This window comes from Dromiciops gliroides, chromosome 4 (assembly GCF_019393635.1).
Source record: "Dromiciops gliroides isolate mDroGli1 chromosome 4, mDroGli1.pri, whole genome shotgun sequence".
NCBI lineage: Eukaryota > Metazoa > Chordata > Mammalia > Microbiotheria > Microbiotheriidae > Dromiciops > Dromiciops gliroides.
In genome coordinates, this window is record NC_057864.1 from 101228978 (window position 1) to 101242969 (window position 13992).

The window sequence follows — 13992 nt, forward strand, 5'->3', positions numbered from 1 at the left end:
CCGCGGCTGCTGTGCCGCTGACTAAATCATTTCTATATTTGGCCAGTGAGCCACGTGGGTGGGGGAACCACTGCGGCTGCCCTTCTGACAGCTGCGGGGGGAGGGTGTGGGAAGGTGGGGGTGAGCAGGAGAGATCGGGGCTGCGGGCAGCAGGCAAGCGTCTGCATCTCTCCAGAGAGCCGAGCGAGCGTGGCTGCTGCGTTTGAGCAGTCCTGGAGAAGGGGCAGGCCCTGCCCTCTCCCTTCCTCCCCTCCCTCCCCACAGCCTCCAGCCTGTTCCTGGCCCCTGCATCTTTGTCTCCCGCCGTGACTCCTAGATATCCCCCTTCCTCCTGGCAGCGGATCCTCACCTCTCCTTCTTCTCCCGCAGACCTGGTCCAATTCAGTGCACTCTCCTTCGGAAATGATGGGCGTCCCCGGGTCCAGCTGGAATTCTGCCAGGCTCCAGTGCTGGGTGTGAGAGGAAGGCATCCTTTCCAGCCCTGGCATCTCTGCTCATCATGGCCCCGCTCAGTTGCTGCCCATTTGCCTGGGGACCCAGAGGGCCCAGCTTCAGCCCTGGGAAGTCCCATCAGGCAGCTTGGCATCGCCCCTCAGAGGCCTCCCGGGTGCTGTGCTCCTCATGGGGCAAGAGCCGTTGATGGCCTCAGCATGGGAGAGCCCCCTGCCTGCATACCCACCTGCCTGGCACTGCCCACTCTGAGGCCTGTGAACTGGGTCGATCTGGAGGTGCCAACCCTGTGAACCCATTCCCCACCCCTAGGGATCCCTGCCCATCCCCAACCATGTGTGAAGTAATGCCCACCATCAATGAGGGGGACCCCCTTGGCCCCCCCCATGGTGCCGATGCTGACGCCAACTTTGAGCAGCTCATGGTGAACATGTTGGATGAGCGGGAAAAGCTGCTGGAATCATTGCGGGAGAGTCAGGAGACCCTGGTGGCCACTCAGAGCCGACTCCAAGATGCTTTGCACGAACGGGACCAGCTTCAGCGCCACCTCAACTCCGCCCTTCCCCAGGTAAGCTGCTCACCGACTGTCCGTGCCTCCGCCTCTACCCAGAGCTGAGGAGCTGGTGAGCAGGCATGGCCCCTGCCTTGGCCGGGCCCTGGAAACCCTGGGTTTGGAGTTAAAGGCCTGGGTTCAAATCCCAGGTATGGCTCCTAGCACCTGCGTGACATGACAAAGCACTTTTTTCTGGGCCTCAGTTTCTCATAAAATGAAGCTGTTGGACCAGGTCACACCCTGCCAGGTCTAAATCCTCCACTCTAGGCAACCACTTTGGATCATCGGCCTTGAAAATAGATTTCACTTGCTTCTGCCCTCTTTCGGTCCCTTTCCCTGATCACTTTTAAGCCTTGGCAGCCAGTCTGGCCTGGCTAAGCCTGGAAAAATCAAAGGTTGGGGGCTTCCTCAGCTGACCTAGCCACAGCCCTAGATGCAGTGAGCCAAGTCTGCCAGCAGGTGGCACCCCAGGCTGGGAAGAAATTTGCCAGGTAGCCCAATGACCTGTGACTCACCCAAGCCGAGATGGGGTGGATGGTTTTCTGAGCAAGGGGCTGGGTGCAGGAATCCTTGGTCATCGGACACCTGGGCTTCCTGGATTTTCAGGGGAGTAGGGTGTGGGCAGCAAACCCTGTGTGAAGGGGTTACTTTGTGCCCTGAGCTACCACATTCTCTATGTGCCCGAGTGGTGTGTTAGGGTGTCTTCTGTGTACCCCCGCCCCCAGCTTTCTCCTCCCCAATCTAGGAATGGAACCAGCTTTCAGAACTAATCACCAGACACCCAGGAGCACTGAGCAGACAAAGGAGCCCCAGGGTTGGGAGAGGAGCTGATGGATTTGGGGAGGGGGTGCCTGGGCCAAGGGCCGCCTGTGTTGGCTCTCTGGGGGTGGGTTACAGCTTGCTCGGTCTCTCAGCGTGGTGACCACTAAGGGACCCCATGTGGGCTGTAGCTTCTCAGGGGAGTCAGATGGGGGAATTCTTGCTTCGGGTGGGGATTCTTTTGCATGGAGCAACTCCAAGCTAGGCCAGTGAGGGCCCCGTTCTCTCGTTGGGTGACTGAGGTGAGAGGAGGCTGATGCCCAGAGAGCCAAGGAGGGGATACTTCTAGCCTCTTTATGCCCTGCCTGGGTAGTGATCATTGCCAGACTCTGAGGCAGCCTGCCTGCCTGTATTTGATTCAGCTGATACTTGTTTAGGACCTACTGTGGCCTGAGCACAAAACTAGTTACCCGGAGCTAGGGAGTTTAGAGATGACAAGGACCCTTGTCCTTGTGGAACTAATAGTTTAGTAATTGGATAGGAAACCCACAAAGGCAACCATAATAACAATCATTACAATGGCAATAATAATTATAGCCAGTATTCACATAGCACATTAGGGTTTGCAAAGCACTTTACAAATAATCTCATTTTCTATCCCTAACAACATGGTGAGGTAGGTGCTATTATCATTCCCATTTTATAGATAAGGAAACTGAGGCACAGAGACATTAAGTGATTTGCCCAGGGTCACATAGCTGGTAACTATTTAATGCAGGATTTGAATTTGGGTTTTCATGACTCCAAGTCTAGGACTGAGTCCACACTACCACCCAGTTTGCCTTTATTACAGAACAAGTGCATCCGAGATAAGGGCGTCTGAAAAGTACAAAATAGTGTTTTGCAAGGTCATCAACTGGCAGGAGGAGAAGCTATTCTAGAAGAGGTGACATTGGAGTTGGCCTTTGAAGGTTATAGAGGAATTCAACAGAATAATACCAACAACTTGAATTTTTTAAGGCTTTCAGAATGTTTTCTCCATGACAAACCAGTGAGGAGCCAATGTTCAAGGCACAGGGAACAAACTCCAGGCGAGACCCTTGGTTGGGCAGCATCTCCTTTGGCTAGAGAGCTCCTCCCATCAGCTCTGTGACCAGGCTCACCATTGCCAGCCTATAAGAGCATTTTATTTTTCTTTCTTTTCAAAATAAAGTATGGAGGCATCTAGGTGGCACAGAGGGTAAAGCACCAGCCCTAGATTTAGGAGGACCCGAGTTCAAATCCAGCCTCAGATACTTGACACTTACTAGCTGTGTGACCCTGGGCAAGCCATTTGACTCCCATTGCCCTGCAAAAAAAAAAAAAGTATGACTACTTTTTGTATCATCTGCATTTCCCAATATATCCCTTTCTCCCTCTTCCCAGGGATCAATTCTTTATAACAATAAAAGGGGGGAAAACCCTGTTAAACAAAAACTGATAGACTTTTTTTTTTTGGCGAGGCAGTTGGGGTTAAGTGACTTGCCCAGGGTCACACAGCTAGTAAGTGTCAAGTTTCTGAGGTCACATTTGAACTCAGGTCCTCCTGAATCCAGGGCTGGTGCTCTATCTACTGCGCCATCTAGCTGCCCCGAAGCTAATAGCTTCTTATGGCAGTGCTCCAGCACTGGACACCATCAGTGCATGGACCACTGGGTCCTCTGCTGAGGTTCAGAGAAGGGAGAAGACTCACTCCTGGCCATGCAGTGTGTATGTGTGTGGGGAGTTCTTGACGACTTTTTACCCTCATGACCCATTCCCACCTATGAGGGTGAGGTCAGTTGGCCCTGCCACCTGACTTTGTGATGTGGGGCAAGTCCTTGAAGCTCCCTGAGGGAGTTTGGCCTCTCCCAGTTCCCCATCCTGTGATACTCTAATAAGACTGGGGCTGTGCCCATCACCCCTGGGAGCAGCTCACTCCCTGGCGAGGCTGCCCAGCCATGAAAATGGAGAGTGGATGCCTGGGTGCAGGGGCGGGTGGTGGAAGGCCAACTGAGGAGGGTGGGCCAATGCTTCCGCTGCCTTGGGGAGGGCAGGGTCCCTGAGCTCATGGGCGTCTTGGGGGGTTTTCAGGAGTTTGCCACATTAACCCGGGAGCTGAGTGTGTGTCGGGAGCAGCTTCTGGAACGGGAGGAGGAGATCTCAGAGCTGAAAGCTGAACGGAATAACACGAGGGTGAGTGGGAAGTGCTGGGTGTGTGAGGAGGAGCCAAGCCCTCGGCCCGGGCAGGCCCATGCTGTTGGGGCCGGGGTGGGCCTCGTGCCCCGGACAGCATCTAACCCCCCCCCACTCCCCCCACCCCCTTTGCTCTCCAGCTGCTACTGGAACATCTGGAGTGCCTTGTGTCCCGTCACGAGCGATCCCTTCGCATGACAGTAGTGAAGCGCCAGGCTCAGTCTCCCTCCGGTGTCTCCAGTGAGGTGGAAGTGCTCAAGGCCCTCAAGTCTCTATTTGAGCATCACAAGGCACTGGATGAGAAGGTGAGGGGGAAGGGGGGGGCTTTCCCACTCCAGCTCCCCAGGTCCCTGTGATGGCAGCTTAGTGGCCAGCAGCCTCGCCTTTCACCACTGCCCCCATCTCTGCTGGTCTTGTCACCCTTTACCTAGGGAACCCTGCCGGAGGAACCTTGTGCTGCCTTCTGGTTTCAGAGCTGAAGTCTGCCTATCGTTCTCCCTACCCCAGCCCCTTCCTGTGCCAGCTCCTCTAAGTGCCTCACCCCCTGGGATAGTCCCCTGCGCCCCTGGCCTCACACGTTCAGTCTGAGCAAGGCGACACCCTCACTCTTTCCTCCTGCCTTCTGACCTGGTCAGGTTCGGGAGAGGCTGCGGGCAGCGCTGGAACGCGTCAGCACCTTGGAGGAGCAGCTGGCAGGTGCTCACCAGCAGGTAGGCGCCCCGCGTCTCTTCACTGGCAGTGTCCTCTCAGGAGCCTGAATGGCAGGCCCTGCCTTATTTTTTTTTTGTGTGTGTGTGGGGCAATGGGGGTTAAGTGACTTGGCCAGGGTCACACAGCTAGTAAGTGTCAAGTGTCTGAATCAGGATTTGAACTCAGGTACTCCTGCCTTGTTCTTTGAACCCTGCTTTGTTCCTCTAATGTCCCCTTTGCCTTAGGCCTCTCTGGCCTTTGGGCGGGACTCGTCCTCATCTCCAAAGCAGCACCTTTTATGTCCTGTTCACCTGTGCCCCTTCCCCTGCAGGTATCTGTTCTACAGCAGGGAGCAGGGCCCCGCGATGGAGCTTCAGGAGAAGACGGGGCCCTGGAGTTGGGACCAAGACTCTTATGGAAGGTGGGTCTTTGGGAACCTGGCAGGGGGAGGGGTTTGCCCTCCCTCACAGGGGGCCACGTACTCCTTTATCTTAGCACTTAATTCATTCCCATGAGGGAAGGTGGGGCCCAGCCCTGCTTTAGAGAGGTCCAGGTTGGTGGGTCCAATTGGATTGGCATTTGAGGCTCTCACCTTCACTGGGTACAGCTCTCCTTGCCCTTTCCCCCTTTCCATTGACTTGATTCCATTGCTTACCGCGATGCTGATCACAAAATAGTTCCTAAATAAAGTACTGAGCTGAATTTAATGCCAGTGTATTGAGCTGAGTCACTCACCTCTGATTCCCTTGCTATTAGATCAGGAGGGCCCAGTCCTGGGTCTTAGTTCCCCCTGCCATAGCCCCGCTCCTCCCCAAGACTGGCAAATTGCTGAGATACCAGTTGAGGACCTAGAGGAGCTGCCTGAGGCCGTTGTCCAGAGTGGGCTCCTGAGGCCTGTGGGGAAGAAGGGGCTTAGCCGGAAGTGTACAGGGGTGCTGGACGCAGATCTCTGAATGGAGATAGAGAAGACTCGCTGGCTCCTCAGGATGAAGGGAGGGGGTGGGGGGCACCCCGAGGGAGGACGCCCAGAGACTGACCGATGACTCGGTGCCCCTGGAGGATGAAGCAGGCCGGGCGGGAGAGCTGCAGGAACGCCTGGAGAAGCAGACCTTTGAGCTGAACCAGGCCCGAGAGCGCCTGGTGGCCTTGGCTGGCACGGTGGCTGAGCTAGAGGAGGATTTGAGCACTGCCCGCAGGGACCTCATCAAGTCGGAGGAGCTGAGCAGCAGGCATCAGCGGGACCTCCGAGAGGTGAGAGGCCACCCACCACTCGTCCCAGACTCTCCCTGGACCGGGCTCAGGAGAGCACTGCGCTAAAACTGCCAGGAGGAGGTGGGACGTCCTGGGGAAGGCCAGTCAGAGGATGGGAAAGGGGGCCGTGCTCGTTATCCCTGGGGAGGGAAAGGGGATGGTGGGCTGTGGTCAGATGCTGGAGGGGTGGTGCAGGGAGGCTAGGGTTGGGAAAGGAGAGCCCCGGTGCCGTCCCAGTGTCAGAAGGAGGGCTCGGTGTAGTCTGGGACGCAGTGGGCTCAGCCTTTCTCCTTGTGCCCAGGCTTTGGCGCAGAAGGATGACATGGAAGAGAGAATCACCACGCTGGAGAAGCGCTACTTGGCAGCCCAGCGTGAAGCTACATCCATCCATGACCTCAATGACAAGCTGGAGAATGAACTGGCCAATAAGGAGTCCTTGCATCGCCAGGTGCGCCACCTGGGGGGCCGAGGAGTGGCGGGTGGAGAGGGGGCACACGTGCCAATGGCACCTCACTTGGCCTCTCAGGTCACCCGGCTCTGGCTCTGGCTCCTCTGGCCTCAGCTCATTTCACTTGGTCCCTCCTGGGATGTCTGCTCCCTCCACCTAGCTTCTGCCTCTCTTAACAACCCCGATGACTTGATGTCCCACCACACTTTCCTCCTTACGTGCTCAGAGATTTCCTCCACAGCCACTAATGCCCCCTAGGCTGTGCTCCTCTTTTAGGCGCAAACCCCGTCTGTGTTTCACAAGGGGCCGGATTTATCTGGAAGAAACGAAATGACCGACCTAGACAAAGGCGATGAGGAATCCTTCTGGTCCCTGGGCTGTGGAGAAACTTCCTCATCTCAGCTAGGCTCCTCCCACTTCTGCCTGAGATTTTAGCTTCCTTTGCTGGGAGAAAGGCCGTGTCTTTGTCTCCCAAGCCTCTCAAAGCTCCCCTCTCTCTCTAAAATGAATCCGGGGAATAGCTAATGACTGTGACTACGCTCTGTCAAGGACAGCGAGGTGGTGCAGTGGATAGAGCACCAGACCTAGAGTCAGAAAGACTCACCTTCCTGAATTCAAATCTGGCCTCAGACATTTGCTAGTTGTGTGACCCTGGGCAAGTCACTTAACCCTGTCTGCCACAGTTCCCTCATCTGTAAAATGAGCTGGAAGAGGAAATAGCAAACAGCTCCAGTATCTTTGCCAAGAAAACCCCAAATGGGGTCACAGAGAGTCAAACATGACTGAATAACAACACCCCCTTGGCATGCTTTGCCCCATTCATGACATAGCAAGAGATCCCTGGCTGGGGGATAAAAGCCATGCCCCTTGATTAGCTAGAATTATGCAATTCCTGCACCCAGACTTCACAAGGAATATACCTTTTTATCCCAAAAGGTTGAGAGGCTGGCTGCTAGGGCTGGGTAGGAAACCTGAGGCTGCTCTAATCTGTGCTGTGGTCCTTCCGCCCCAGCCCCCTACTCCCAGGAGCCAAAGGAGAGAGCGTAGCCTTCACTTCCCTTTCTTGTGTCCAATCTCTCTGCAGTGTGAGGAGAAGGCCCGACACCTGCAAGAGCTCCTGGAGCTGGCTGAGCAGAAGCTACAGCAGACAATGCGCAAGGCTGAGACCCTGCCCGAGGTCGAGGCCGAGCTGGCTCAGAGAATCGCTGCCCTCACCAAGGCAAGTGCCCGTAGAGCAAGGCCCAAGCTCTCTCCACCCTCCTATGGAGCGAGGCAGATGGCAGAAAATGTGGGGTGGTGGAGAGAGCCCTTGGCCGGGAGGGAGGAGCTTTGGCAAGAGGCTTTCCTGCTGGGTCTGCTAGCCCATCTGTCAGGTGGGCAGGCTTATGCCTGCACTCTGTACTTTGCACGGTTGTTGGGAGACTAATGAAATAGCGTCTGTGATATGCTTTGAAATGTCTAAAGTGCGACACAGATACAAGGTGCTATGGTTATTGAACGTCAGCATCTTCTCTGTGAGGCCAGACCCAAAAGAATGGCCAGGAGTTCTTAACATTTTGGGTGTCCTGGATGCTGTCAGCCATGTAGTGAAGCCTGTGGCCTGCTCCTCAGAATAATATATTCAAATGTGCAAAATAAAATTCATCATAAAGGGCCGCAAAGAGGAACAGTTATATCAAAATACAGTTAGCAAAAGCATTCTCAGATTCCCTGAAATCTGTCCATAGGCCCCAGGTTAGACCCATGATCTAGGAAGATTCTGACAGAGAGGGGATGGGGAGGAAGGAAGACATGGTCCATCAAATTATCCTTATTTCCACTAATGGTTATTGAGCACCTGCTGTGTTGGGAGACAAGACAGGCATAGGGTGAACAGATTGTTCCCCGGTGCTGGGTTGGGAGACACCCCTGGGAGCTTGAAGGAGGGAGTTCTAGGGCAAGTAAAGTGACTTGTCTGGAGAAGCTTGTCTCCAGGTTGGCCATCAGGTGATGGCGGGGCTTCTGTGAAACTGGCAGAACCAGAGATGCCTCAGTCCTGTGTGACTGACTCCCATTTCTGCAGTGACTGTATAGGAATGACAAGGGACCAGAGGGTGCTAAAAAGCATATAGTTCGGGGCAGCTAGGTGGCACAGTGGATAAAGCACTGGCCTTGGATTCAGGAGGACCTGAGTTCAAATCTGGCCTCAGACACTTGACACTTACTAGCTGTGTGACCCTGGGCAAGTCACTTAACCCCAATTGCCTCACAAAAACCCAAAACCAAAAAAAAACCCCAAAAGCATATAGTTCTCAGGCCATCTAGAGGCATCGGTTTTCCTGGTGATGCTCATAGTGTGTGATCTTTGGTCCATACCCGTGTGGTAATTCATTACTGCTCTAGGAGCTGAACCACACCTACACTGACATTCGCACTCAACAGTCCAGTGGTTCTTACTCTTTTTTGGTCTCAGGACCCCTTTATACTCTCACTTGCTATCGAGGACCCTAAAGAGCTTTTGTTTATGAGGGCTTTACCTATTGATACATTCTGTATTGGAAATTAAAACACCTTAGCATCATTATGAAAACAGTTTTGGCCTCACAAATGCCAGGGTTTCAGGGATCTTTGGGGGTTCTGAATCACACTTTGAGAACCACTGATCTACATGAAACTGGAGAAGCCACAAGCTAAGTGGAAGGTCAGCTCACTGGTTCTCCCTAGAGACAAATAAAGGATTCAGCAAAGTTGGAGTCATAACGTATTCAAAGGTAATGAGAAGAACCATTTCATAGGATGCTTGATCATCTGGCTCACCACTGGGCATGGTGAGGACCAGCATACAAGATGCCACAAAGACAATTGTGGCTTATGTGCCAACATCTGTTGCAAAAAATGAAGGAATAGAGAAATTCTATAAAGAACCTGACAACATCCTCTAGCTGACATTGACATATACATTGATAGGCAGTGGTCTCCATGGGGGCCACATAAATGCCAAGAAATGGAAGAGGTTGTGGTCTTGTGCAGCCTCATGCTAGGATATCATTCATATAGTGGTTAGTGAGTGCTGAGTGACATTATACAGATGATAGGAAGCAGCCACGCACAGACAGTAGTAGTCATTTCAGATTCAAATGTTTGTGCAATCCGACGTATAGAGCAAAGGTCAACGTTAACATCACATTAGAGAAAAGAATCAAGAGGAGAAGACAGCTTCAGAGGGGACAACATCTCCAGTCTTACCTGTCTAATCACTGTGAATACCAAAAAAGGGCTACTCAGGTTTAAAATGATTTAAAGCTCTTAGAGGTTGAAATTGCACCAAGACTTTTAGGACACCTTTTTTTGTTTGTTTTTTTGGTGAGGCAATTGGGGTTAAGTGACTTGCCCAGGGTCACGTAGCTAGTAAGTGTCAAGTGTCTGAGGCTGCATTTGAATTCAGGTCCTCCTGAATCCAGGGCTGGTGCTTTATCCACTCTGCCACTAGCTGCCTGACAAATGCATGAATATAAAAGGGAGCTTAGGAAATCCACCTGATCCTCAGGGGAGGTCAGCTGTGCCTTTCTTCCTACACCTCCTCTGAGGGCCTCTCAAAGTAGAAGCTTGGTTTGTTCTACTATTTTTGGGTTAGAACCTGGGAGTACCAACCCTTGGGTTCAATATCTTCTCCTTGGTGACCCCTCTTCAAGGGCATTTCCAAAACTGTGTCTTTGTGCATTCTTTTTTTTTTTTTTCCGTTTGGTGAGGCGATTGGGGTTAAATGACTTGCCCAGGGTCACACAGCTAGTAAGTGTTAAGTGTCTGGATTTGAACTCAGGTCCTCCTGAATCCAGGGCCAGTGCTCTATCCACTGCGCCACTTAGCTGCCCCTGTCTTTGTGCATTCTTGACTTCTTCTGCAGGTCTCAGATTCTTGTCCAGAGAGCCCAGGGTGGGATTAGAATATGACATTGGGACTGGAAGGCCTCAATTAGGTGCCTTGGCCTGAGTGTGGGCCCAGAAACTGAAAGCTTCAGATTGTGAAGGGAACTTAGACGTCATCTGGTCCATCTGGGTCATTTTACTGATGGCCAAAGTGAGGCCTAGAGCTGTGGGGGTCTACAAAGGGAGTGAGTGACAGAACTGGGGCCAGCTCTGCCGAGACCGGGTTTGGGATGTGGAAGGGAGGGAGCATGCTGGTTAAGCACAGCCTTGACGTCCCCAGGCTGAAGAGCGGCACGGCAACATTGAGGAGCACCTTCGGCAGCTGGAGGCCCAGCTGGAAGAGAAGAACCAGGAGCTGGCCAGGGTGAGGGCAGCCACTTGGGCAGGGGCGGCTTCAGGAGGGATGAGAAGATGGGATCGCAGAGTCAGGCTTTCAGCGTGGGGAGGTCCTCAGGGTCCTGGAGTCTGGGTCTGTACATATGGGGAGTGGGAGGGAGCAGAGGGTGTTTAGAGGGTGTGGCCAGATGATAAGGATGGCTGTCTATGGAGGGAGTGCCCCAAATGTTGGAGCAGAAGGTGTGGTTCTTGGAGCCATGACATTGTTATAGAGAGAGATAAAGCCTTTGGGAAACACTGACCATGTGCCAGGAATTATGCTGAATGCTTGGGATACTAGTACAATCCCTGCCCTCAAAAATGGTTATTTTATAATGGGAGCTAGAAAGTGGGAGTGGGGAGAATGGGGAGGGAAACCGAGGACACTGAGAGAAGTTAAATGGATGCCTGGCCCTTTGGCAGAAAGGTCACCCAACAGAGCCAGGGAGCTAGGAGTGGAATACAGTTTTCTTTTTTTTTTTTCTTTTCCTTGAGGGGCAATGAGGATCAAGTGACTTGCCCAGGGTCACACAGCTAGTAAATGTCAAGTGTCTGAGGCCGGATTTGAACTCAGTTACTCCTGAATCCAGGGCCAGTGCTTTATCCACTGTGCCACCTAGCTGCCCCCAGAATACAATTTTCTATTGGGCTACAGACAGAGAGGAGCAGCACGACAAGGGAGCTTCAGGAATAGGGGCCTGGGTAAGATAAGACCAAAGAGGAGAGCCCAGGAGCAGAGTGCTAGGAATGACACCATCAGCAAGGGACTGAAGCAGAGGGAGGGAGGAAGAAGCCAAGCTGAGGCTCCTTGTCCCAGGCTTTCTGGGAGCCATGAGGCTTGTCTCCTGGCAGGTACGCCAACGGGAAAAGATGAATGAAGACCACAATAAGCGTCTCTCAGACACCGTAGACCGGCTGCTGAGTGAGTCCAATGAACGGCTTCAGCTGCACCTTAAGGAACGGATGGCTGCTCTGGAGGAGAAGGTGTGTCTGAGGGCCGGGGCTGCAGCTGCAAGGGGGGAGTGTCACCTAGGTGCATGCAGGGAAGGAGGGGGGCATGGGACCCTGAGGGCCACACTTTCTTCTCTGGGTGGGAGTCTGTGTGTGTGAGCCTCTGTGTGTGTGTGCATGTGTGCCTCTGTGTGCATATGCACATGCGAGTGTGTGTGTATGCGTGCTTGGGAGAGGGGTGTGTGAGAGCCGGGTTTCCAGCACCTGATCCCTGGCACCCTGGGGTTCTCATTCTTCCCTAGAACACACTCATCCAGGAGCTGGAGAGCTCCCAGAGGCAGATTGAGGAGCAGCACCATCACAAGGTACCTGCTAGCCATCACCGCCTTCCAAAATGGCCTGTCAGAGCCGCTGGAGGTGGCCCAGGGCTCAGGGGGCTGGCAAGCTTTTCTGGGGGAGAGACCAGTTTGGTGGTAGTAGACAGTGGAGAGTCAGACAACTCAGGAGGGCCGGGCAGGCGGCATTCCACTGATTTGGCCTTCTTCCCCAAATTCCCCTGAGAGATGTTCTCCAGGGTCCTTATTTAGGGGTACAGCATCCTAGCATTTAAATCCGCTTGCTCTGCCCCCTTGTTTTATGGATGAGGACGGTGAAGCCCAGAGAGGAAGGAAGCTTACTCCAGGTCACACATACCTCCCCGGGATGGTGCTTGGCCCCAAATCTTTTGAGGCCAAATTCAGCATTCTCTCTACTCTTCTGGGCTGGGACCCCAGCAGGCATTACCGGCTGGCAGGGATTATCTGATCTCATCATATTCACACCAGTGAGTGCCAGGTATGCCTATAGGGCAAAGGCACTTGTGCCAGACCCTGTCTGTTGGAGATTCTGAAACAGGGAGATTGTGGAGCCGACTCTCTGCCCACGAGCCAGCCCTATTTCCTGTGTCTGTGAGTGACGATAGGTAGTGTGTGGCAGCGGAGATTCAGCAGAGAGTAGCAGGAGGGGTGACTGGCTGGGGTCCAGTTGCTGTGATCTGCTCCTCCGGCTCTCCCCTGAAAGGTGTTCTCAGGGATTCTTTTGGAGATCTGCCTCCATCCCTAGCAGATCCCACTATGCAACATGTTGTCATCATTAGTGACCTCCCCCTCCAGATCTCACGCGGGACTTGTACTTCTTTGATGTTGTGTAGGCTAGTGATGGTTAAAGTGCATCACCTCTTGACTAGACTGTAAGCTCTTTGAGGGCAGAGACTGTTTCTTATCTAAGCTGTATCTCTCCCAGCTCCTAGACAGTGTGTGGCACTGGTTGTGGAGGGCACGGTGAATCACTGTAAGCAGGGCCATGGGGCTTGTGCCCTTACCGGAGGAATAGTCTCTCAGGCTGAATTCCTGACAGATGCCACCTCATTCCCCAAGCCCTTGGGCCAGCCCTGTTTCCTCTATGTGTGACGGAGAGCACGTGTGCTGGGCAGTTTTCTGTTAGCTGCTAGCCTCCCTCTTTAACCAGATCCCTCTCTTAGCCTTAATATTCTTGGCTCATCCCTTTGCTGGGACCCTTGATAGATGCTCTGGTTCCTCCTTTAATCATACGGTGTCAGGAGTGGGCCTAGATGGGGGCTTCTGGGGTGTGGCCTGTGCTGAGTTCTTCTTTACCCTTCCCTGACCTCCGCTCTCCCCTCTCTGCTGCCCTCTCTTTGTCCCAACCCACCCCCCACCGTCCCCTCTGTGACCCCTCCCTCCTTGGGTTGGCCTGGCACAGGGCCGCCTTTCAGAAGAGATTGAGAAGCTGCGCCTGGAGGTGGACCAGCTGAAGGGTCGAGGGGGGCCATCTGCGGATGGCGTCCATTCCAGGTACTAGAGTTGAGGTGTCTGGGTGCACTTGGAGGGGTCCCTAGAGACACTTCCATCTTATGGTTCCGGGGATGATCCCCTTCCAAAACCTCTGCCCTAGAAAAGCAGCCAGAGCCTCAGCTGACCCAACATAAAGTCACCAAGGCTCCCAGAGAGGTTGAGAGAGAAAGGGGGCATTTAAACAGCCCTGGATGGTCCAGAGAATACCATCTCCTCCCTCCAGCCCTGGAGTGGGGTTATCCCTTTGTCACAGCTGAGGAAAGCAAGGCTTAGGCAAGTGACTTGCCCAAGGTCACACAGGTAGAAATGTGTCTGGATTGGGGCTTGAAACCCAGGTCTTCTGACTCCTAGGCCAATGTTCTTCTCCCCCACAGCACATCAGGGCAGAGTTGGCACCAGGGTCTGGCCCTTCTGCCTGGTCGGTCAGTTCATTCTGTCTTTTGGGGAGTGGGGGGGCACATCCATGCTCTGCTTTGAAAGCCCTGGATTCCTGGGGTCAGAGAGAGCAGCAGTAGCCCTACAGACCTAGTGTGGAAGAGACCTTAG

The 13992-nt window shown here is 53.6% G+C and overlaps 1 protein-coding gene across 7 annotated transcripts in view; it reads left to right on the forward strand.

Moving 5' to 3' along the window:
* PPFIA4 (PTPRF interacting protein alpha 4) overlaps positions 1-13992 on the forward strand; it is a 69208-nt gene that overhangs the window by 23765 nt on the left and 31451 nt on the right. For all 7 annotated transcript variants that reach the window (XR_006356238.1, XR_006356241.1, XR_006356242.1 and 4 more), the window contains 12 exons: positions 370-1018; positions 3875-3976; positions 4117-4281; positions 4612-4686; positions 4998-5087; positions 5726-5917; positions 6219-6365; positions 7450-7584; positions 10551-10634; positions 11498-11629; positions 11899-11961; positions 13355-13446. Coding sequence is in view for 2 of the 7 variants with exons in the window: in XM_044000205.1 (XP_043856140.1) it covers positions 785-1018; positions 3875-3976; positions 4117-4281; positions 4612-4686; positions 4998-5087; positions 5726-5917; positions 6219-6365; positions 7450-7584; positions 10551-10634; positions 11498-11629; positions 11899-11961; positions 13355-13446 (1511 nt within the window). In the remaining 5 variants the exon portion in view is untranslated. The remainder of the gene's footprint in view (positions 1-369; positions 1019-3874; positions 3977-4116; positions 4282-4611; positions 4687-4997; positions 5088-5725; positions 5918-6218; positions 6366-7449; positions 7585-10550; positions 10635-11497; positions 11630-11898; positions 11962-13354; positions 13447-13992) is intronic.